Genomic DNA, 25,254 nt, shown 5'->3' with positions numbered 1-25,254 from the left:
CTGAGACCACTGTCTTACATACAGCTCTCTGCAGTATGGTTAGCAATTGCACCCATTCTATACATGTGGGAACTGAAACCCAAAGAGGTAAGTGGTTTATCCAAAACCACCCAGCACTAACGGTGGAGTCAAGGCTCGAAGACAAGCCTTTTCATTCATCTGTTCAGTTGCTCATTCAACAACCCCAGTTACACTTTGCTGCTGTGTGACTAATATCAAGCTGTTTAACCTCTCTGAGTCTTAGCTTCCACAGAAAATAAGGAAAAGAGGAACATATTATAACTATTACTATAAAATACTATTAGCTCCTCTTCATAAAATTGTGTAAGGATTTAAACAAGAGAATCCACACAAAGCATTTAGCACAGGGCATAGCAAATATTAGGTGTTCAAGAGTCACTTGGACTATTACCATTCATTTATTGATCAGGCATTGGATACCAAAAATGGGCAGAAACTATGCTGGACACTGTGAAGGAGAGATGAATAGCCTTGGGCCCCACCCTCAAGTTGCTTACTGGCCAGTTAAGGAGGTTACCTCAGCGCAATCTGACAAGGGCTGTGTAACAGGGGAGCATTAGCAAATTAGCTGCTGCTAAGTTGCTTCAGTCGTGTCCGACTCTGTGCGACCCCATAGACGGCAGCCCACCAGGCTCCCCCATCCCTGGGATTCTCAAGGCAAGAACACTGGAGTGGGTTGCCATTTCCTTCTCCAATGCATGAAAGTGAAGAGTGAAAGTGAAGTCTCTCAGTCGTGTCCGACTCTTAGCAACCCCATGGACTGCAGCCTACCAGACTCCTCCATCCATGGGATTTTCAGGCAAGAGTACTGGAGTGGGTGCCATTGTCCTCTCCCAGCAGGGGAGCATGGGGAGCCGTAAACGTGGCAAAACAAGGAAAGCTTCCTGGAGGAGGTGTTGTCTGAGTTGATTATTAAGGAACGAGCAGGAATTAGAAAAGAGAAGGGAATAGTTTTCTGAGGGGTGTGTGTATTTGTTTAAGACATGTTCTTATATGTTAAATATCCTTTTATATTTCTCCTCAACTCCAAGGCTTGGACAGATTAAGCTGTAACTGGCTAGGAGGCAGAGAAAGTTTTGAGCATAGGTAAAAAGAGGGATGGGGCTGGGTGTCCTAGGCTGGGGGAGTAACCTTGGCCCTGTGTGCTTGTGTGTGAACCAGGCTGCTCGGGCCTCCTGGTGCGTGCAACTGGCAAACTGCCAGTCTCACCCAGGAGCCTATGGGGCTGTGCCCTTGAGGGCAGGACTTGTGTTGTCAGAAAACATTTCTTGACTTGAACACATTGCATTTGCACATCAGGAAGGTGGGGGTGAGGCATGAGGATTGGGTGGGGGCACAAACAGAAAAGAGATTAGCTTGTTGGGCCTCTCCCCTAGGCCTTGAATGAAGGACTGGAATCGGAGGGAGCAGGAGTGAACAAGGAGAACTGAATGAAAGGGCTGCAAATTCAGAATAGAATTTCTTGACCTTAAAAAATAAAAAGCTATAGCTCCCTTCACACACACACACACACACACACCACTAAGAGCCTAAAATCACCGGGGTCTCCTGTCAGGACGAGTGGTGATGACGGCAGGGGTGTCATCCTTCACACCCCTCGCTCCCTCGCTGGCGTGCTGGCTGCTCCCAGACTGTCAGCCCCGGGCCTGAGTGGGGACTGCGTCTCTCCCCAGCCCTGCTGGACCATCCACATCGAGGCGGCACCAGCAGCCCATAACATGGGGTGTGGGGTTGTGTTTCCTCCGCAGAGGATAGGGAACCACATCAGGTGCATCTGCTGAGCACAGCGGGCCTCTAACACACTGAATGTTTTCCTCCCCAGAGAGGATTTATGGATCTGCCGGCCCCCAGGGGAGCCCTTGCGGAAGCTCCCTCAGAGGCCAGCCCTCCAGAAAGGGAAGGATGAGGCTTTGGGAAGGTAAACAGAGCTCAGGAGGGACTCTTCACACCCTTTCCTTATAGAAACAGGAGCATGGAGACCAACGCGAGCTGAGCTGGGGATCAGGAGGCCAGAATACTCCCCCTAACTTGCCAGATAAGCTTGATGCGACCCTTTATTCCTCTGATCTCCTGGGGATGTTTTAATAAAATAACTCTTCACTCTCCAGTACCTGCATTTGCACTCTGCAGGTGAATATAAAATATCCAACTGACTTCTTCTCAATCTAGCTACTCAATCTGCCCCACTAACGCTTCCTTCCCCCACCAAACGCTGATCCAGCCACCTACTGAGTGCCAGTCAGGCATGCGTCGTTCGGTCCTGAAATACAGTCAGTGAGTCAGGTGAAGAGAACCAGGTCCTTCTCTCACAGAGCAGGCAACGCGTCTCAGCAAGAGCTTCCTCCCTGTGGGGCCACAGTGGCCGCAGAAGAGCAAGTGGTAAGTGAAACCAAGTTTGGGTTATTTGACGATAGTAATAGCCACCATTAATCAGAAAGGCTGAGTAGTTAACCTTAATTAACCTTAAAGTTAAGTAACCTTAATCAGAAAGGTTAAGTAGCTACTCCAAGATGACTAGTTCTAAGCACCTGAACTATCTCTCTGGGGATACTGCTCTTGCCCCTCATTCTACTCATGTACCTCCATAAAGCAGAACCAGAGAGATGTTTCTCTGAAAAGGTGATCATTAAAAATATCTGGGATAGAAGCTGTGGTATATATATATACAATGGAAAATCACTGAGCTATAAAAAGGAATGCATTTGAGTCCATTCTGAGGTAGATGAACCTAGAGTCTATTATACACAGTGAAGTCAGAAAGAGGAAAGCAAATATCATATATTAATGTGCACATATGGAGTCTAGAAGGACGGCACTGATGAATCTATTCGCAGGGAAGCAGTGGAGATGCAGACATAGAGAACAGACTTATGGGCATGTGGGGGGCAGGGGAGGAGAGTGGGACGAGTGGAGAGAGAAACATGGAAACATACACACTACCACACATAAAATAGCCAATGGGAATTTGCTATCTGACTCAAAGAACTCAACCCGGAGGCTCTGTTACAACCTAGAGGGGTGGGATGGGGTGGGAGGTAGGAGGGAGATCCAAGAGGGAGGGGATATACGTATACTTATGGCTGGTTCATGTTGATATATGGCAGAAAGCAACACAATATTGTAAAGCAATCATCCTCCAATTAAAAATAAATAAAATTAAAACTATACAATAGTATAAAGCAATTATCCTTCAATTAAAAATAAATAAAAATTTTAAATATCTGGGGTAAAATAAGTCATGGGAATGTAATATACAACATAGGAAATATCATCAATAATAGTGTAATAATTTTGTATGGTAAAAAATCAACTAGACTTATCCTGGTGATTGTTTTATAATGTATACAAATATCAAATACTATGTTGTACACCTGAAACTAATATAATATTGTAAATCAATTATACCTCAATAAAAAGTGAAATATATCTGGGCTAAGAGGCTCTTTTCCAAGAAATGTTTCCCTCTGGTGCCCCCAAGAGAATCATGGCCTGATACGTTCCCATTCCAACTGGGTAGGTATGCATCAGAGCACTTGGTTCCACTGGGCTAGAAAAACAGGACTAAGAAGTAACTCTTGCCCTCCTGTAGTCTTGTCCCTGCTTTCCCAGGGGTGGGAAGCAGAGAACCGGAAGCCTGTGGACTCTAAGAACAAGTGCATGGTGCCCTCAGGGCTGGCACCAACCCCACAAACTGTAATGCAAAGCTTTCTCTGCTACACAAAGCTAAAGGAGATTGTTTCTGCATAGAAGAGTTAACAGTGCTCCACCAAGCAGTCCATGGCGACAGAGACCCTGTCCCTGTGTGGCCTATGCCAGACTGGGGCTTTCCCCAGCCCTCCTGCTCTGCCCACTAGGGCTAGTCTGGAGCTGATAACTGCCTCCTTACTGGTTGACCATCTTCTTTACTGTGTTAGCTAAAACCAGGCCCCCAGTGCCCAATATAGCAGCTGTGAGAGGACCCTGCTGTAGAGTGGGAGAGGAACAACCGTTGTGCAGAGGATTAACACAGTCCACACTGCCAGACCTGGAGAAGAAAATGGCAACCCACTCCAGTATTCTTGCCTGGAGAATCCCATGGACAGAGGAGCCTGGCAGGCTTCAGTCCCTGGGGTCGCAAAGAGTTGACCACGACTGAGTGACTGAGCAGCAGCAGCACAGTGCCAGGTCACTGGCGGGTTCCAGCGATGAGGGTGGGCAATGAGGCCGTGGACACAGAGCATCTGCGGAGAGCGCCCGGCTGACCGAGGATGGGCAGAGACTCAAGGTGGCCTTAGCTATCACAGAAGCCACTGTGCCTCATTCTAAATAAAGCCTGGCAAGAAGGACAAACCCCCAACTCTGCCACCTCCTTCTGGAAGCTTTAGGGAGTCCAAAGTTGCATGTCCTTATTTCTGGGGTTTCAGCCTAAGAAAGCCAGTCTTCCCCTGAGAATTGAGGTGGGAACAATACACGCAGCAGCTGGAGGCACCCGGGAAGCTTGCTCGATGTTTAAGGGACTCCTTAAAGAAGGTGGTTTGAGGCCAAAAGGCTGTTTGTTGGACCACATGAAAAGGACAGAAGCTGGTGAATCAGCAAGAGAGAGACCAGCACTAGACCTGCCATTGCATCAGTTCCACTTGAATACCTACCAGGATTTGAATCGCCCCCTCCCCAATTCCTCCCTTCCTTACCATTCCCTGTCTCCAGAAGTGGCACCACTGTCCACACTGAGGCTTCATCCTTCATCTTGGGGAGTCACACTTGATCCCTCTCTTACTTTGCACATCCAGTTCTTTACCAGCTGGTTCTAATGCTAACACGCCTGCAGTCTCTGCAGTTCTCTCCATCACCGCTGCCTCCTTGGCTACCTGCCCGCCCCAACCCCCGCCTGAGCCATGGTCTCTTACTGTCTCCTCTTATCCGCTCTAAACCATTCTCCACACACCAGGCAGAGTGACCTTACAGTAATGTGGTAAAGATACTCATTTTTTTCAAATGTTAAACCATACCTGAATACTTGGGATAAAACCTGTTTGGTTGTGATATATTACCCTTTTTATGTATCACTGGATTTGATTTGCTTCTCTTTTGTTAAGGACTTGACATTTTAAAAATGTAATCTGGGCTATGTCATTCCCTGCTTCAAGCACTCAAAGGCTTCACTGTGTACCTAGAATCCAAACCAAACTCTTGACCATGAACCACCTGGGGCCTACAAGATCCTGCCTTAGTGCTTGGACCCCGAGCAAGCTGGAATGACACAAAGTCTGCAGAAGCCAAAGTCAAGTGCCAGCTACAGTGGATTCCAGGATGGCTTCCTTCCTCAAATTCTTTTCAAGTTGCAATTGTAGCTACCTTCTTATGTTTGCTTTTTAAATTTTTTATTGGCGTATAATTGCTTTACAATGTTGTATTAGTTCCTGCTCTACAACAAAGTGAATCAGCTGTGCAAGTGCAAGTTGCTCAGTTATGTCCAACTCTTTGTGACCCCGTGGACTATACACTCCATGGAATCCTCCAGGCCAGAATACTGAGGTGGGTAGCCTTTCCCTTCTCCAGGGGATCTTCCCAACCCCAGGATCGAACCCAGGTCTCCCGCATTGCAGGCGGATTCTTTACTAGCTGAGCCACAAGGGAAGCCCAAGAATACTGGAGTGGGTAGCCTATCCCTTCTCCAGAGTATCTTTCCAACCCAGGAATTGAACCAGGGTCTCCTGCATTGCAGGTGTATTCTTCACCAACTGAGCTACCAGGAAAGCCGAATCAGCTATATCAGCTACATGTATACATATATCCCCCCTTGAATCTTGCTCCCACCCTATCCCTCTAGTTTGTCACAGAGCAGCGAGCTGAGCTTCCTGTGTCATACAGAAGCTTCCCACTAGCTGTCTATTTTATACATGGTAGTATATATATGTCAATGCTACTCCTCAATTCGTCCCACCCTCTCCTTCCCCCACCCATACCCCATGTCCACAAGTCTGTTCTATACATCTGTGTCTCTATTCCTGCCCTGCAAATAGGTTCATCTGTACCATTTTTCTAGATTAATACTATCTGGGTCTTGGTTCACTCCCACTAGTCTCTAAATTCCACAAGGGCAGGGATCAGGGCTGACATCTTGGCCATTGTAAGATACACAATGCCTGGCAAGGAATCTGGCACTTCTGATTAAGTGAAAGAATGAATTGTTCACCTGCTCTATGCCTGTGCCCATGCAGCTGAACACTCCTATTGATCACCATGAACTTCAGGTGGGCCCTTAACGCTGCCTCCAATTGTACTAGACTTGCTGAATCTAGTCATTTTCCCATTTCCTAAAGAATTATTTCACACTTTCTACTCTCTCCATCACCTCCTCCCTCTCAGCTGATGACCTTGCTTCCCACTGCTAAGAAAACCGAAACACTCAGAAGAGAACTTCACCTACCAGCGCCCACACCCTGCCTTCCTGCCAGTTAGGTGACACCCATGCTCCTCTAAAGCCAACCGCTCTGAGTTTGCCCAGATCCCAGCTCTGTTCGTCTGAACAACAACATCAATCCAGAAATTCTCATCTTTATCTTATTGTTAGTTTTGCACTCTCTACTAAATTGTCTCAGTAAGTACACAAACATACCTATGTCCCTCCTCAGCAAAAACAGAGCAAAATGCCTCGCTCCCATTTCCCCTGGAAACTCCTGCCTCCTGCCTTTGTGCTCTGCAACAAAATTCCTCAAAGGAGTAATCTGTGCCAGCTGCCTTCAATTCCGTTCATCTTCTCTCCTGAGTCCTCTTCAATTAGACATTTTTCTCCCACCGTCTATTAACATTGCTCCTGCTAATGGTAATTCTCAGTCTTCGCCTCCCTTGCCACACTGGCAGCATGTGGCAGCCAGCCTTTTGGTCCCCCTTCACCTGCTGTCTCTAGCTGGCCTTTGGGACACCATGCTAGGGACTCAGGGTTTCTTCCCATATCTGTGGCTCTCCTTTAGTCTCAGTTGCTAGTGTCTCATCTCCCCAGCCTCTTAATGCTCAGTCCTTGGTCCTTTCCTCTTCTTTTTTAAATTAAAAAAATATACTTATACAATTTTGAAAGTTTGCTTTCTATTTACAGTTATTACAAAATATTGGCTCTATTCCCCATGCTGTGCAATACACCCTTAAGCCTATGTTATACCAATAGTTTGTACACCCCACTCACCCACCCCTGTGTTGCCTTCACCCCTCCTGCTCCCCACACTAGAAACCACCAGTTTGTTCTCTGTATCTATGAGTCTGCTTCTTTTTTGTTATGTTCACTAGTTTCTTATATTTTTTAGATTCCATGTATAAGTGATATACAGTATTTGACTTTCTCTGTCTGATTTATTTCACTTAGCATAATGCCTTCCAAATCCATCTATGTTGCTGCAAATGGCAAAATTTTGTTTCTCTTTTATGTTTCAGTAGTATCCCATTGGGTTTCCCTGGTGGCTTAGACAAAAAAATCTGCCTGTAATGCAGGAGACCCAGGTTCGATCCCTGAGTCAGGAAGTTACCCTGGAGAAGGAAAGGGCAAACCACTCCAGTATTCTTCCCTGGAGAATTCCATGGACAGAGGAGCCTGTCGGGCTACAGTCCATAGGGTCACAAAGAGTCAGACACAACAGTGACTAACACTTTCACTTTCAGTATTCCATTGCATACACACACACACACACACACACACACACACACACACACACACATACACACGCACACACCACATCTTTATCCATATCTGTTAATGGACACAGGTTATTTCCATATCTTGGCAATTGTAAATAATGCTTCTAAGAATATTGGGATGCATGTATCTTTCTGAATTAGTGTTTTTGTTTTTTTCAGATATATACTCAGTAGTAGAATTGCTGGTTCAAATGGTAGTTCTATTTTTAGTTTTTTAAGAAACCTCCATACTGTTTTCCACAGTGGTTTCACCAATTTGCCTTCCTACCAAAATGTAGGAGGATTCTCTTTTCTTCACATCCTTTCCAACATGTGAAAATCCAACATCAACAATGGCTTTTTTGAACAAATCCATTCTTACAGGCAAAAGATTCAACATCACAGTAATCCAAGTCTATGCCCCAACCACTAATGCCAAAGAAGATGAAGTTGAATGGTTCTATGAAGACCTACAAGACCTTCTAGAACTAACACCAAAAAAGATATCCTTCTCATTGTAGGGGACTAAAATGTAAAATTAGGAAGTCCAGAGATATCTGGAGTAACAGGAAAGTTTGGCCTTGGAGTACAAAATGAAGCAGGGCAAAGCTAACAGAGTTTTGCCAAGAGAACGCACTAATCATAGCAAACATGCTCTTCCAACAGCAAAAGAGGTGACTCTACATATGGACATCACCAGATAGTCAATACCAAAATCGGATTGATTATAGTCTTTGCAGCCAGAGATGGAGAAGCTCTATATAGTCAGCAAAAATAAGACTTGGAGCTGACTGGCTCAGATTATCCACTCCTTATTGGAAAATTCAGGTTTAAAATGAAGAAAGTAGTGAAAACCACTAAACCATTCAGGTATGACCTAAATCAAATCCCTTATGATTATATAGTGGAGGTGACGAATAGATTGAAGGGATTAGAAGTGGTAGACAGAGAGCCTGAAGAACTATGGATGGAGGTTTGTAACACTGTACAAGAGGCAGTGACCAAAACCATCCCCAAGAAAAAGAAATGCAAGAAGGCAAAATGGCTGTCTGAGGAGGCCTTACAAATAGTTGAGAAAAGAAGAGAAGAAAAAGGCAAAGGAGTAAAGGAAAGATATACCCATTTGAATGCAGAGTTCCAGAGAATAGCAAGGAGAGATAAGAAAGACTTCTTCATTGATCAAAGCAAAGAAATAGAGGAAAACAATAGAGTGGGAAAGACAAGAGATTTCTTCAAGAAAATTAGAGATACCAAGGGAATATTTCATGCAAAGATAGGCTCAATAAAGGACAGAAATGGTATAGACCTAACAGAAGCAGAAGATATTAAGAAGAGGTGGCAAGATAAACAGAAGAACAAAACAAAAAAGATCTTCATGACCCAGATAACCATGATGGTGCGATCATTCACCTAGAGCCAGACATCCTGGAGTGTGAAGTCAAGGGGGGCTTAGGAGCATTACTATGAACAAAGCTAGTGGAGGTGATGGAATTCCAGTTTAGCTACTTCAAATCCTAAAAGGTGATGCTGTGAAAGTGCTGCACTCAGTATGCCAGCAAATTTGGAAAACTCAGCAGTGGCCACAGGACTGGAAAAGATCAGTTTTCATTTCAATCCCAAAGAAAGACAATGGCAAAGAATGCTCAAATTACTATACAACTGCACTCATTTCACATGGTGGCAAACTCAAAATCCTTCAAGCTAGGCTTCAACAGTACATGAACAGAGAACTTCCAGATGTACAAGCTGGATTTAGAAAAGGCAGAGGAAACACAGATAAAACTGCCAACATCCACTGGATCATAGAAAAAGCAAGGGAATTCTATAAAAATATTTACTTCTCCTTCATTGACTACACTAAAGCCTTTGACTGTGTGGATCATAGTAAACTGTATATAATTCTTAAAGAGATTGGGAATACCAGACCACTTTACCTATTTCCTGAAAAACCTGTATGCAGGGCAAGAAGCAACAGTTAGAACTGGACTTGGAACAATGTACTGGTTCAAAATTGGGAAAGGAGTACAACAAGCTGTATATTGTCACCCTGTTTATTTAACTAATATGCAGAGTACATCATGTGAAATATCAGGCTGGATGAATAACAAGCTGGAATCAAGACTGCTAGGAGAAATATTTACAACCTCAGATATGCAGATGATACCACTCTAATGGCAGAAGGTGAAGAGGAACTAAAGAGCCTCTTGATGAAAGTGAAAGAGGAGAGTGAAAAAGTTGGCTTAAAACTCGACATTCAAAAAACAAAGATCATGGCCTACAGTCCCATCACTTTATGGAAAATAGATGAGGAAAAAGTGAAAACAGTAACTCATTTTATTTTCTTAGGCTCCAAAATCACTATGGAAGGTGACTTAAGCCACAAAATTAAAAGACACTTGCTCCTTGGAAGTAAAGATATGACAAACCTAGACAGCATATTAAAAAGCAGATACATCACTTTGCTGACAAAGGTCTGTATAGTCAAAGCTATGGTTTTTCCAGTAGTCATGTATGGATGTGAGAGCTGTACCATAAAGAAGGCTGAGCACCAAGAATTGATGCTTTTAAACTGCTGTGCTGGAGAAGACTCTTGAGAGTCTCTTGGACAACAGGAGATTAAAACCAGTCAATCCTAATATTCATTGGAATATTCATTGGAAGGACTAATGCTGAAGCTGAAACACCAATACTTTGGCTATCTGTTGTGAAGAGTTGACTCACTGGAAAAGACTCTGCTGCTGGGAGAGCCTGAAGGCAGGAGGAGAATGAGCAACAGATGATGGGATGGTTGGATGGCATCACTGACTCAGTGGACATGAATTTAAACAAATTCCAGGCAACAGTGAAGGACAAGGAAACCTGGCATGCTGCAGTCCATGGGTCACAAAGAGTCAGACTTGACTTAGCAGCTGAACAACAACCACAGCATTCTGACAGGTGTGAGTTGCTGTGTCATTGTGGTTTTGATTTGCATTTCCCTGATAATTAGTGATGTTGAGCATTTTTTATGTGCCTTTTGGGCATCTGCATTTCCTCTCTGGAAAAATGTGTATTCAGTTCTTCTGCCAACTTTTTAACCTTTTAACGTTGAGTCGTGTGAGCTGTTTATATATGTGGAATATTAATCCCATATTGTTTCATACTGTTTATAAATATTTTCTCCCATTCAGTAGGTTGCTTTTTCTATGGTTTCCCTTGCTGTGCAAAAGACTTTAAGTTTAATTAGGTCCCATTTGTTGTTTTTGTTTTTATTTCCATTACTCTAGGAGATGGATCCAAAAAAAATATTGCTGCAATTTATGTCAAAGTGTGCTCTACCTATGTTTTTCCTCTAGCAGTTTCATAGTATCCAGTCTTACATTTAGGCTTTTAATCCATTTTGACTTTATTTTTGTATGCAGTATTAGAGAATGTTGTAATTTCATTCATTAACATGTAACTGTCCAGTTTTCCCAGCACCACTTGTGAAAAGATCATCTTTTCTCCATTGTGTACTCTTGCCTACTTTGTCACAGATTAACTGACCATATGGGCATGGGTTTATTTCTTGGATCTCTGTCCTGTTCCATTGATCCGTGTGTGTGTGTGTGTTTGTGTGACTACCATACTGTTTTGATTACATAAGGCAAGGAATGTGATTCCTCCAGCTCTGTTCTTCTTTCTCAAGATTGTGTCAAGATTATATTCTGTGTCTTTTGTCTTTCCATACAAATGTGAAAAGTGACATTGGTATTTTGACAGCGATTGCACTGAATTTGTAGATTGCCTTGGGTAGTATAGTCATTTAAACAATATCAATTCTTCTAATCCAAGAACAAGGTGTATCTTTCCTTCTGTTTGCATCATCTTCAGTTTCTTTCATCCATGTCTTACAGTTTTCAGATGACAGATCTTTTGTCTTTTAGGTAGGTTTATCCCCGGGTATTGTATTCTTTTGGGTACAATGGTAAGTGAGATTGTTTTCTTAATTTCTCTTTCTGATATTTCATTGTTAGTATATAGAAATGCAGCCGATTTCTGTATATTAATTTAGTATCTTACAACTTTACCAAGTTCATTGATGAACTCTGGTAGTTTTCTGATGGTGTCTTTAGAATTTTCTATGTATAGTATCATATCATCTGCATCCTCTTCTTTATTTCCACTTTCTCTCTTGGTGATCTCATCTAGCCTTACGGATTTAAACACAATCTACATGCCAATGGCTCTCACATTCACATCCCCAGCCCAGACTTCTCTCCTGAACTCCATCCTCGTATATCCATCCAGCTGCCTGCTCAACATTTCACTGAGGTATTTAATAGATACAGACAATTCAACATGTCTAAATTTGAACTCCTTTTACTGCTCCCACAACTTGTATCACCTATAGCCTTTTCCACCTTGGATAATGCACATTCCATACTTCCAGTTGCTTAGAACTAAAATCTTGGTCATTCTCAACTCTTCTTTCTCTCACAGTCCACATCCAATCCATAAACAATTCTTTCTTTCTTCCAAATATATCCAGAATTAAACAGATCATGGCATATTCATTCAATGGAATTCTAATAACAATGAGAAAAAATAAAAAAAACAAGCAAAACCTACTATTTCATTCAATAGTACAGATAAATCTCAGACACAATTTTAAGCTTCAGAATCCAGACAGAAAGGAGGATATACTACTCAATTCCCTTTATGAAAGTTCAAAAACAGGCAACATCAATCTATGGGGATAAAAGAATAGTGATTATCTTTTGGAAAGTACCTTTAGGGTGCTGAAATTGTTCCAAATATTGATCTGGGTGGTAGTTACATAGATATATCCATATGTGAAAAAGTTTATTTAGCTGTACATGTAAGACTATGTACTTTATTGTGTGAATATTTTATCCCAATAAAAAGGATGTGCTTAGTCCCTCAGTCATGTCTGACTCTGGGACTGTATGGACTGCAGCCCACCAGGCTCCTCTGTCCATAGGGATTCTCTAGACAAAAGTACTGTAGTGGATTGCCATGCCCTCTTCCAGGAGATCTCCCCAACCCAGGAATTGAACCCAGGTCTCCCTCATTGCGGGCAGATTCTTTACCATCTCAGCCAACCAGGGAAGGATACAGTAAAAACAATACAAAAGTTAAAATTTGAAAGTGCACACCCAGAATTAATCACTTCTTACCATCTCCTCTGCTTGCTATTTTATCATTCTGATTCAAGTCACTTCCCTCTTCTCTTGCCTGAATTTCTGCTTTCCACTCTATTTCCACACATCAGTCAGAGTGAGCATTGAAAACCTAAGTCATTAATATCATGTCACTTCCTTGTTCTAAACCTGTAATAGCTTCCCATTTCCCTCAGAGTAAAAGCCAATGTCCTTCCACTGGCTTCCAAGCCATCAGTTTATAAACTTTTCAGCCTTATCTTCAACCAGTCTCTCCTTTTATCTCAGCTGCACAGACTTCCTTGCTACCACTTTGGGTACATTTCTTCCCCAGAAACTTTGCTCTAATTATTTCCTCAACGTGGATTATTCTCCCAATATCTGCATGGCAGAGTTCCTCATCCCCAAGTTTGTGCTCAAACAGCACCTTCTCAAGAAAGCCTCAATTATCGCTCCATTTATAATTGCAAAACTAACACCACCACCACCACCCCCAGCCCACCAGCCCCTATCCTGGCATTTCCAATTTCATTTGCCCTGCTCTGTTTTCTGTTTTAATTGGAGGAAAATTGCTTTACAGTGTTGTGTTGGTTTCTGCCATACAACAATGCGAATCAGCCATAATTCTATACATATCCCCTCCCTCTTGAGCCTCCCTCCCTCACCCCATCCCACCCCTCTAGGTTGCGACAGAGTGCCAGGCTGGGCTCCCTATGTTTTACCTTCTAAACTCTACATATTAGGTTTTATGTTTATTATTTAGCATCTGTCTACCAACCCAACTAGCCTGCAAGCTCCATGAAAATCTTTGTTCTATTAATGAATGTATTTCAAGTGTCCCTAAAAATGCCTGGCACATAGGATGCCTCCTATGAATGAATGAACAGATATCTCTAAATTAGGGCCCTGTGTGGAGACAAATTCAGTTCAGTTCAGTTGCTCAGTCGTGTCTGACTCTTTGCAACCCCATGAATCACAGCACGCCAGGCCTCCCTGTCCATCACCAACTCCCAGAGTTCACTCAGACTCACATCCATCGAGTCAGTGATGCCATCCAGCCATCTCATCCTCTGTCGTCCCCTTCTCCTCCTGCCCCCAATCCCTCCCTGCATCAGAGTCTTTTCCAATGAGTCAACTTTTCGCATGAGGTGGCCATAGTACTGGAGTTTCAGCTTTAGCATCATTCCTTCCAAAGAAATCCCAGGGCTGATCTCCTTCAGAATGGACTGGTTGGATCTCCTTGCAGTCCAGGGGACTCTCAAGAGTCTTCTCCAACACCACAGTTCAAAAGCATCAATTCTTCAGCGCTCAGCTTTCTTCACAGTCCAACTCTCACATCCATACGTGACCACAATAAAAAACCATAGCCTTGACTAGATGGACCTTTGTTGGAAAAGTAATGTCTCCTCTTTTGAATATGCTATCTAGGTTGGTCATAACTTTCCTTCCAAGGAGTAAGCGTCTTTTAATTTCATGGCTGCAGTCACCATCTGCAGTGATTTTGGAGCCCAGAAAAAGAAAGTCTGACACTGTTTCCACTGTTTCCCCATCTATTTCCCGTGAAGTGATGGGACCAGATGCCATGATCTTCATTTTCTGAATGTTGAGCTTTAAGCCAACTTTTTCACTCTCCTCTTTCACTTTGATCAAGAGGCTTTTAGTTCCTCTTCACTTTCTGCCATAAGGTGGTGTCATCTGCATATCTGAGGTTATTGATATTTCTCCCGGCAATCTTGATTCCAGCTTGTGTTTCTTCCAGCCCAGCGTTTCTCATGATGTACTCTGCATATAAGTTAAATAAACAGGGTGACAATATACAGCCTTGACAAACTCCTTTTCCTATTTGGAACCAGTCTGTTGTTCCATGTCCAGTTCTAACTGTTGCTTCCTGACCTACATATAGGTTTCTCAAGAGGCAGGTCAGGGGGTCTGGTATTACAATCTCTTTCAGAATTTTCCACAGTTTATTGTGATCCACACAGTCAAAGGCTTTGGCATAGTCAATAGGGCAGAAATAGATATTTTTCTGGAACTCTCTTGCTTTTTTGATGATCCAGCAGATGTTGGCAATTTGATCTCTGGTTCCTCTGCCTTTTCTAAAACCAGCTTGAACATCTGGAAGTTCATGGTTCACATATTGCTGAAGCCTGGCTTGGAGAATTTTGAGCATTACTTTATTAGCATGTGAGATGAGTGCAATTGTGCGGTAGTTTGAGCATTCTTTGGCATTGCCTTTCTTTGGGATTAGAATGAAAACTGACCTTTTCCAGTCCTGTGGCCTCTGCTGAGTTTCCAAATTTGCTGGCATATTGAGTGCAGCACTTTCACAGCATCATCTTTCAGGATTTGAAATAGCTCCACTGGAATTCCATCACCTCCACTAGCTTTGTTTGTAGTGATGCTTTCTAAGGCCCAGTTGACTTCACATTCCAGGATGTCTGGCTCTAGGTCAGTGATCACACCATCATGATTATCTTGGTCATGAAGATCTTTTTTGTACAGTTCTTCTGTGTATTCTTGCCACCTCTTCTTAATATCTTCTGCTTCCGTTAGGTCCATACTATTTCTGTCCTTTATTGAGCCCATCTTCACATGAAATGTTCCCTTGGTATCTCTAATTTTCTTGAAGACATCTCTAGTCTTTCTCATTCTGTTGTTTTCCTCTATTTCTTTGCATTGATCACTGAGGAAGGCTTTCTTATCTCTTCTTGCTATTCTTTGGAACTCTGCATTCAGATGCTTATATCTTTCCTTTTCTCCTTTGCTTTTTGCTTCTCTTCTTTTCACAGCTATTTGTAAGGCCTCCTCAGACAGCCATTTTGCTTTTTTGCATTTCTTTTCCATGGGGATGGTCTTGATCCCTGTCTACTGTACAATGTCACGAACCTCCAACCATAGTGGAGACAAATTAGGGTTAACAAATCAGTTACCCTCCTCTCCTGAAGAACAGAGTTCTGAAAGCAGGTGGTAGGAAGATAGTCCCAAAGGCCCTCTCTACCATGACCAGGGCTACAGAGAGTGGATGTGGAGTCAGGCCCAGACATGCAGCCCAAGCACTGCAAAGGGTCAGGGGCTGGATTCCAGCTCTCCAGCTACCCCTACTCCCACCCTAGACAGGTTGGGGTTTTCTACTTGGCCACCTTGGTATATAGGAATCCACAACTTCAGCAGCATCTAAGCACCCCCAGACAGAGATAGAGACCAAACCAACCCACCCATCTCTGTATCCCGAGGCCCCACAAAGTACCCAATAAATGGTCAGTACAAAAAAGTATGTTTATGAAATAGATAAATGGATATAACCAGCTCCCTAACTGAACAGCTCCCTGCGATCCTGCTAAAGAAAAAAATTCCAAGGTGAGGAACATTGCAAGATAAGATGTCTGATCTCTGTTTTTTGGGGAAGGGGTCAGGGAAGTCCATTGCCAGATTCCCCACTCTCTCTGCCCACCGCCAAGCCAGTATTTCCAAGGAGATATGAATACCAAGGCCCACCTACTTGTCTCTCTTCTGTATCCCACCCCACCTTCGGCTGCTAGCCTTTTCTTTCTTCTGCAGCAGCTGATAGCCTCCTCTGGGCTTGAGTTAAGAGACTGAGGCTGAAGAGGTGATTCATGCAGTTCAAGGAGTTAGGTACCCTTCTTCCTCTCTGTCCTGTGCCCACCCTGCCAGATGAGGCCAACCAGGAAGCACCATACTCCAAGCCCCTCTCCTCTAGGGGGTGCTCTCCTTACCAAGACACAAAGAAACAGGATGCCCAGGCCTCCTGTGGACTGGCCTTGGGGCCCAGTCATTCCTGCCCTACCTAGCCCAGAAGGGCAAATGAGCAGAGAAATGCCAGATGCAGCTATGGAGATTTGCAGTTTTCATGAAACTGGGCAGGAGGATCAGGGAGAGTAGGAGGACAAGGAGTTGGGGAATATTTAAACTTGTAAAATCTCTTACAGGTAGAAGCTGTGCCATTTACTAGGAGGCACAATCCAGAGTTCTAGGCTTGGCCCTGATCCTACAAACAGTGTGCACTGTGGATATCACTGCAGTGTCATTTGTAAAAATTTAAAAATCAGTAATAATCTAAAAAGTCAAAATTATAAGAATGAATCAATAAAATGTGACAATCATTTATCTAAAAATGTTTACAGCATGGCTACTCTGTGCCAGGCATGGGATAGACATCAGTATGTGAGCAGATGTGTTCCTGCCCTTTCGGTGCTTACTAAATCCAAAAAGAACTACCTGGGCCAGGAGAGATGGGAAGGAGAAATATATCCAACCTGAGTAAATAACGGAGGAAATGAAACTGGTTTAGCTGAGGAGGGGGTCAGAGAAGGCCTCTCTATGAAGGTGCTGTTTTAGCTAAGACCTAAAAGATGAGTAAAAAGCCAATTCAATATTATATCATTATAAAAATCCTTAGAAAATATTTTTATTGATGGGGGAAATGCTTATAACATTAAGTGAATAAAATAGGATATACTCAACTACATAATGTACTAATTATGTAATGATGTACTCAACTACATAAAAATAATTATCTATCTATCCATCTATCATCTATGTGGGAAAATTTTCTGGAACACCAGAAAGTTAACAGTAGTGATGTGCAGGTGGCAGAATTACTGGTAATTTTGGAGACCTGAGTGGCTCAGATGGTAAAGAATCTGTCCACAATGTGGGAGACCCAGGTTTGATCCTTGGGTTAAGAAGATCCCCTGGAGGAGGGAATGGTTACCCACTCCAGTATCCTTGCCCAGAGAACTCCATGGACAGAGGAGCCTGGTGGGCTACAGGCACAAAGAGTCAGACATGACTGAGCTACCAACATTTTATCATCTTTATTCTTTTCTATATTTCTCAAAATTTTTACAATAAATATGGATTGCTTTTATGCTTGGAAATAAATATAAAACGTCATGGCACAGCTCCTAAAACTCTACCCCATGATCTCTGGGTAGAGGGGTTATCCAGAAGGTATCTTGGCTGTTCCCTTGCTTCCAAGCAGCATTTCCACCAGGGTATCTTGCTCCTAAAGCACTTGGAGGCTTCCTAGATGCCATTCCAATGCCAGCTAGTGGGAGCTTTCACCACTGAATCTAATCCAGAGTGCTTAGCACGATCTTTAACATAACCCATCTGAAGGCTATCCCTAGTCCAAGCAAAGACACTACTTTTTTAATCACAAAGCTGACATCTCTCCATCACTTTTCCCTTCTAGACCCACCATTAATTTGCTGGCAAGCTGTAGAAGCTGAATTTCTCTGTTCTAGTCCTTGAGGATGATTGCTTTTTACATCAGAGGCTGGGGAACAACAGTCAGAATTAGGAGGAGAAAACAGCCTGTGGCTGAGTGACCTTGAAAACGCTGGAATTCTGTGCTTCTGTTTCCTCTTCTCCAAATGTGAGGGAGTTGGGCTTCAGGGCTTGCTATCACTCCTCTTCTGTCTCAGACACTCTAAGCCAAGGACTAATCCATCCTTAGACAGAGGAGCTAGAGGTGACCTATGTCTACTGAAAGCAGATGGCACCACTGAAGAGCAATTATTCTGGGGCCCTGAGGCCACAGATGAGTGCCTGCTGGTTCAAGAAAGGAGGCACTTAACCTGCCCAGAAAAGCCCAGGGTAGCTGGAGAGTTGGGGTTGCCTAAATTGATGCCTAAGAGCAAACATACCTTAATCTATCAAATTTCTTTCCCTGTCAGAGCTCTGGTCCAGTAATCTGGCCTCCCCCACACTCTGCTGTACTTCCCTGGTCAGCAGTCCAGTTGGGCAGGCCTCCAGCTGTGGACAGAGGCAGGGCTGCCAGAGGCTCAAATGCCCACTGGAGAGAAGGTGAGGAGGGAGAGAGAGCCGTTAAGCATGGGCTGGAGCAGAGTGTAGAGTCCATGGCAAAAATAAGAGGAGCAAAATCACCCCCACTGACAGCCTGGAGGCAACTCCTCCATAAATCCTATAGCTTCTAGAGGCTGATTCAAAACACACATGGGCTCACTAGTTAAGGGCTTCCCAGGTCATGCTAGTGGTAAAGAATTGGCCTGCTAATGAAGGAGATAAAACAGACAAAATGTGGATCGCTGGGTCAGGAAGATCCCCTAGAGGAGGAAATGGCAACCCACTCCAGTATTCTTGCCTGGAGAATCCCATGGACAGAGGAGCCTGGTGGGTTACAGTCCATAGGGTCACAAAGAGTTGGACACAACTGAAGCAATTTAGCATGCATGCATGCATGCACTAGGCCTGGATTCAAATCCTTTCTCTGCTCCTGATAAGATATTTGAGCAAATTACTGAAATGTTCTGAGCTTTAGACTTTAGTTTATCTATAGAAGTATCTAGAATGGGGATAATAATCTCTACCAGCAAGAAACTATGAGCATTATGCTTTATCTCATTTAATAATAATAAAAATATATGACTACTTCACAGGGGGCCGGTGGTAAAGAATCTGCCTGCCAATGCAGGAGATGTGGGTTCAATCCTTGGGTTGGGAAGATCCCTTGAAGGGGAAAATGGCAACTTGCTTCAGTATTCTTGCCTGAAAAATTCCATGGACAGAGGAGCCAGGCAGGCTGCAGTTCATGGGGCAGCAAGAGTTGGACATGACTGAGCGGTTGAGTGCACGCACACACGCGCGCGCACACACACATAAAAGTATAGTATTGTGTCTACCTCATCACCACTAGGAGCTAAAAAACACAACACAATCTTCCTAGGATTTCAACAGAGTATTGGCAGGAGTCATGATAAGAAATAACCATAGAAAGTTCGAGGTGAAAGGAACCTCAGAGACCTCAAATCCAGAACGCAGGTAGCAGGGGGCAGGGTGGTAAAGAGGAGGCTCAGAGAGATCAAATAGCTTATTAAAGGTTGCACAGCTAGTCTGTAACACAGCAAGGTTCAAACTCATGTATTTCTTACTCCCAAATGCCCATCACCCCTTCCCCCCACACCAACCTGTCTGATGACAGACAGATCGTGCTCAGATCCCCTTTCCACAGAGAGGGCTTTGGTGGTTGGGGAGTGGCACTCCTCACCATAACAAGCCCCTGGTGTAGGCATCAAGATGACACAGTGCACCAAGAAAACCCAGGGGTTCCCTAGAAGCAGGAAATGAGGGGATAGGGTGCCCATTGCCAAACATGTGGAGGCACCACACAAATAACCTGTAAAATACATGTAAATAACCACAGGTTATTGACGAATCAACAATTTAAACTTTTTAAAATTGCTGTTACTTCCAAATGGAAAGAAATAAAAGTTGTGGTTGACCGGTCCAATCATGCCTTGCTTAGTGAGGGGTCCAGCTAACTCCTGTCACTGAATGCCCCATACATGCTTCACCAATGCTTAGGCAATGCTACTCCCTGGCTCCCAGGGTCCCATCCGCCTCGGACTGGCTTGTCAGGGCAAGGAATCAGGCTCGTGGGGGCCTCTGGCTGAGAGGTATTCTCCCAGCCCAGTAGCCTGCTGACTCCAGCTGCCCAGAGTGGAGCCGTGTATGCTGTTCCTCCTGCAGGAGGGACCCGGGCAGTGACCAGCAAGGACCTGGAGGAGTCTGTCACTTCAGCCCAGCCTCTGGGATCCCAGCTTTGGAAGCCAGGCCCGGCAGTCTTTTTCTCGCAGGCACTATTGATACGTGGCTCTGAAGCAGCTGCCTGAGCTGGTATGGGCAGTTGTGGTCCTGACCCTGAGGTGGGAAACCAGGAAGACAGGCCACAGCAGGATGGTTAGAGGTCAGACCCCTAGGAGGCCTGCCTGAGGCTTCACCGTGTGACTCTGAACACTCATCCAATTCAGTTGACTTTTACTGAGTAGACATTTGTTATGTGCCAGACACTATGCTAGTCATTTTAGAGAATCTATAAGAATTAACAAAATGTGGTCACTGCTAGGTTGCCGCCCTTGAGGCATGACAATCTAGCAAGGGAGAAGAAACATGTATAAATATAATTTCGTAGTAGTTTGACACCTCCCGGGGAATGTGGTGTGTTGTGTGTGCCCATGTGTGTGTGCACATGTGTGTATGGGCATATGTGTTTATATAAGAGCATGAGTGTCTGGGCCGTGGGAGTACAGGGCTTGCCTATTCAGACCCATATGTTAATAATGATAATAAAGCAACAAAATAAACCTACCACTTAAGGACTGCATATAATGCTAATTGTATAATACAGTACTAAGTGCTTTATATGTAGGAATTTATTATATTCTTCCAAGCACCCTAGAAGGAAGGTACTATTATTAATGTCTCCTTTTATTGACATGGAAATTAAAAATGAAGGAGGTGAATAAGTGACTTTCTTAAAGTCATAAAGCTAGGAATTCATAGCAAGGATTTGAACCCAGGCCTGCAGTCTTAGCCTCTACGCCAAAGCCTCTGCTTTGGCCCTCCAATGATAGCCCCTAAAGACCACCACCTCCCCCGCCGCCACCCCGCCGCCTCAAGGCTGCAGCAAGGAGTGGCAGAAGCTGCCTTCTGCAGGAATGAGCCTGCAGTTCCTGCCAGCACAGCCATCCCCACCCCCACAGGACTAGTTGGGCACATTCTGTGAGTCTGTGATCACTGTTACATCATGGCCAGGCCTTTGTCTCCCCTTGGCACCCACTCAGTAGACCACATTTCTTAAGCAGCTTTCCTATATTCACACATCTGCATGACTTTCCGATTGTGGCAACACTTTGTTGTAATGGCCAGGCTCAGAGGCCCAGACCACTCTAATGGACTGAAACCAGGTTCGTCAGCACAGGCCAGCCATGATCTGGGGCTGATAACAGCATGAAGGCCCCTCAACTCACAGGCTTTCTGGGCTGCCTTCCCCTCTCGCTTGAGCAGCAGTCTTCACCTTCCCTAGAAAACTCGGGTGTTGTGAGGGGGGTAAGCAAGGCAGAGAGCACGGCATGGAGGGGCAGGACACGGGGGGTCGGGAAGGAAGGGAGGCTGTGGGATTAAGGCTGCGTTCCCAGCCAGCCCCAGGAGAGCCTCTGGATCTGTTTCCCCTTGACCAGGTTCCACTTCACCTCCCTCACAGAATCATGTTGAAAAGAGGGAAAAAAAAAATGGTGCATTAAAGAAGCTTTGAAAAATTAAATGTACAAACAGGACAAATGTGGGTGCCTAGGCTTGCTTGGGCAAATTATCAAGTGAGGCCAGAGGCCCCATGTCCCAGGTATGGAAGCTACTCCAGGGATGGCTGGTGACAAAGATGGCTAGAACTTCACAGTAGAGAGGGAACCTACCAGTGAGAAGATTTAAGGAGGAGGCAAGCACGCCTCACAAGAATGTCCCAGCAAGGCAGCACTGGCAGTGTGCCCAGGCCTTTGCTGGCACTTGGTGGCCCAGGCACTGCCTGGTGATGAGCCTATGGCCTGGCAGGCCCAGGGAAGGAACCCCAGTGTGGGCTTGACACCTGCATGAGAAAACGGCCGTTACTGGGCCACCACTCTAGTGCTGCCTGGACACAGCGTAAGGACCTCTGCTGTGACTGGAAAAACACCAGTTTCACAACAGAACGGGATCATTAAGAGCCTGTCTCCTCCTCCCTATGACAGAGATTCCGTAAGTGGGAGTTGGGCAGAGGTAATCAGACTGCTTAGGTTCAATAGGACAGCCCTGGAGCTTGGAGCTGGCTAGCGCAGGGGTATCTGGAGAACAGGAGAGCTATGGAGTATCTTTAGGAAGCCTTCCCGGGTCTGGCTAGAGAAGCGGCATCCCTGTCTGCAGTGCATCACCCTCGGCCCACCCGAGCAACCTGCTCTGCTCTTTCTACTTGCCTCAAACAGGTGGAGCTCAGCTCCACCACCTAGCCCCTCCCCACCACCGCCTCCGTGGGCTGGACAGGCAGCCTCGGGTGCCCTGGCCGGATCAGGAGAGCAGCAGCAGCTTCAGCTCTGGGGGCCCAAGCACTACTAGGTTCCCATTCTTCCAACCACCAGCCCCTTCCTGCTTCAACTTCAGTTCAGCTTGGTGCTGCAGAGTGAGAGCTGGGGCATAACGGCCCAAGGAAAGTCCGGCTCACGTGGGGTTTTATGTTCTACCTTTTACCCTCTTCACGTGGCCCTCGAGCCTCCCGGCATGGGTCCCTGCAGCTGCTGTAAACTCACCTGAGTGGGATCTTGACGCGGAGGTAGCGGTCAACAGCAATCGCCAGCAGGGCCAGGATGGAGCTCTGAGTGAGGATGAGGACGGGGCAGGCGACCCTGAGGCAGGTGTGGAAGTGGGTCCGCGGCCCGACGTTGATGAGGATGGCGAGCGGGATGACCAGCGCGCCCACCGCCACATCAGCCACTGCCAGCGACACGATGAAGCAGAAGGTGGCATCCCGCAAGGCCTGATTCACCTTCACTGCCCAGATCACCAGCACGTTCCCAGGCACAGAGACCAGGGCGATGAGCACCTCGATGCCAATATACGCGGCCTGGAAGGCCGAGATGGAGGGCGGCATGGTGGGCACAGGCTGGGCACATCAGCAGACAGGCGCCAAAGGGCAGGAGGCAAGCACCTGTGGTCACGGAAGCCTAGGGTGGGAAGGCCTGCCTGGGGGGAGGGGAGCCAGGCAGCTCTGGAACTCCAGCTGCCCTTTGGAGAGGTGCCCCACTTGGCACATCTAGTGCCTACCCAAGCTGATGGGATACGCTAACCCTTTCTCTGCTTAATCTCTGTCCCCTCTGCTTGTCAACCCCAGAGGATCCATTCAACAACTTAAAATAGCAGCACTCACTCCTCCACTGGCTTTTTTTATCAGGTGTGAGGCAGTTCCCAGCACACACACAACCCACAGGGCTCCCGGTGCCTGACTCTACCTACCCATGTTCATAGAACAGGATGCAGGGAGCTCACCATGCTGTCTGCTGGGGGCCAGCGAGTCCCAGAGGCGGTGCTCAAAGTTCTGGGCACCTGGTGCCTCCTGAGGCTAGAGGCTGCGCCAGACTGGGCTGGGCTCTGGGCTCTGGGCTCCGCGCAGCGGTTCACCATCCTCCAGGCTCCCAGCCCTGCCTTTCAAGCAATCACATGGTGCAGCAGAGGCTCAGACTGGACGCTTTTAAAGAGGTAGCGCCCCAGTTTCGCACCTGGGACTGGTCTGGCAGACGCGGGTGTGGAGGACTGAGCCCAGCAGCGGCCAGGGTGCGGGGATCCCCGTCTCCCACCTTGTCGCGCATGCATGCCATAGGCCCCCCCACCTGAGACACGGCTGGCTCCTGCTTCCTAGCTGTCCCCAATCCCGGTCCGGCTCTGCCAGGGACCCTCGTAAACACTCGGTCCCGGGGGTGGGGTGGGGGGGAATTCTAGGAGTCCCTGTCAGCCCTTTCCTCCATCCCCACTGGGGATGACCGGCCTGCGAACGAGGTACAGACTTACCAAAGCTGCAGAGCTCCGAGCCACCTGAACGGCTCCGTCCAAGCGCCCTCCTACCTCCACGCCGTGCGCAGTCGCTCGCTCCAGGGATGCTTGAAGAATCCAGAGGGAGAGTAAACTGGCTGAGACTCAACTCTGGCGCCCGGCGCCTCCGTCGCCCCGGCGCGGGAGCGAGGCTGCCCGGCTCCGCACAGCCTGAGCGGCGGGGGCGGCCCCGGCCCCTCCCTCCTGGGCCTCTGTCTCCTCCCTCATCCCCTCCTCTAAACAAAGGCCGTGATTCTGAGTGAGAGAAGACCTTTCCGTAGGGTCTGATGTTCGAATCCAGGTCACAGCAGGCCATGGCACCTGCGAGTCTCTAGGACGCCCCTTTTCCATTTGCCTCAACAGTCAGTTGGAAGCCCTGGCACATTCTCCTACCCCTCACCGCTGAAACCCTCCTTTCCCATGAAACCAGCCCCTGCATTTTCTTAGGCGCTAATGTTCTTCCAGTTGACTCATTGGAAAAGACTCTGATGCTGGGAGGGAATGGGGGCAGGAGGAGAAGGGGACGACAGAGGATGAGATGGCTGGATGGCATCACCGACTCGATGGACGTGGGTTTGGGTGAACTCCGTGAGGTGGTGATGGACAGGGAGGCCTGGCGTGCTGCGATTCATGGGGTCGCAAAGAGTTGGACAGGACTGAGCGACTGAACTGACTGAATGTTCTTCCAGCACACGTTGCTTTGAAGGCTCTATCCTGAGTCAACATTTCGCTTTACCTCTATCTTTCAGAACACATTTTAATCTATTAGCAATTCCCATTTTTCAGATGAGGGCACTGAGACGCAGAGAAGTGACCTGGCTTCACAAGGTCATTTCCATCAGTGCCACCTCCTCTTGTGCCCCCTTTGTTTTCTCTATCTCCCTCTTCATAGCACAGTACGTAAACCACGGGTATCCAGTCCAATGTCCACGTGTTATTGATAAAGAAGCCGGCCAGTGGAAGGAAAAGACTTTTGTAAGTTACCATAGCAAGTCCTAATAGAACCGGAGTAAGAAGCCAGGCTGCTGACTCCCCGCACAGTGCTCTCTCCACTCTCCTCCATCCTGACCCC

At 46.1% G+C, this 25,254-nt stretch overlaps 1 protein-coding gene across 2 annotated transcripts in view; it reads right to left on the bottom strand.

The window, feature by feature from the left end:
• The window catches only part of ADORA1 (adenosine A1 receptor), a 42,042-nt gene extending 18,109 nt beyond the window's left edge, over positions 1-23,933 (bottom strand). The window contains exons 1-2 of one of the 2 annotated variants that reach the window (XM_055581680.1): positions 23,643-23,933; positions 22,907-23,304 (exon numbers count right to left, since the gene is read on the bottom strand). In XM_055581680.1, the coding sequence (XP_055437655.1) occupies positions 22,907-23,247 (341 nt within the window). In that variant the 5' untranslated portion in view covers positions 23,248-23,304; positions 23,643-23,933. Of the gene's footprint in view, positions 1-22,906 lie in introns of both variants that reach the window. The other variant, XM_055581679.1, reaches the window with a different exon arrangement.
• Positions 23,934-25,254: the final 1,321 nt, after the last annotated feature.

The sequence above is a fragment of the Bubalus kerabau genome, chromosome 5 (assembly GCF_029407905.1).
Source record: "Bubalus kerabau isolate K-KA32 ecotype Philippines breed swamp buffalo chromosome 5, PCC_UOA_SB_1v2, whole genome shotgun sequence".
Lineage (NCBI taxonomy): Eukaryota > Metazoa > Chordata > Mammalia > Artiodactyla > Bovidae > Bubalus > Bubalus kerabau.
This window is presented reverse-complemented; position numbering and strand designations above follow the sequence as displayed.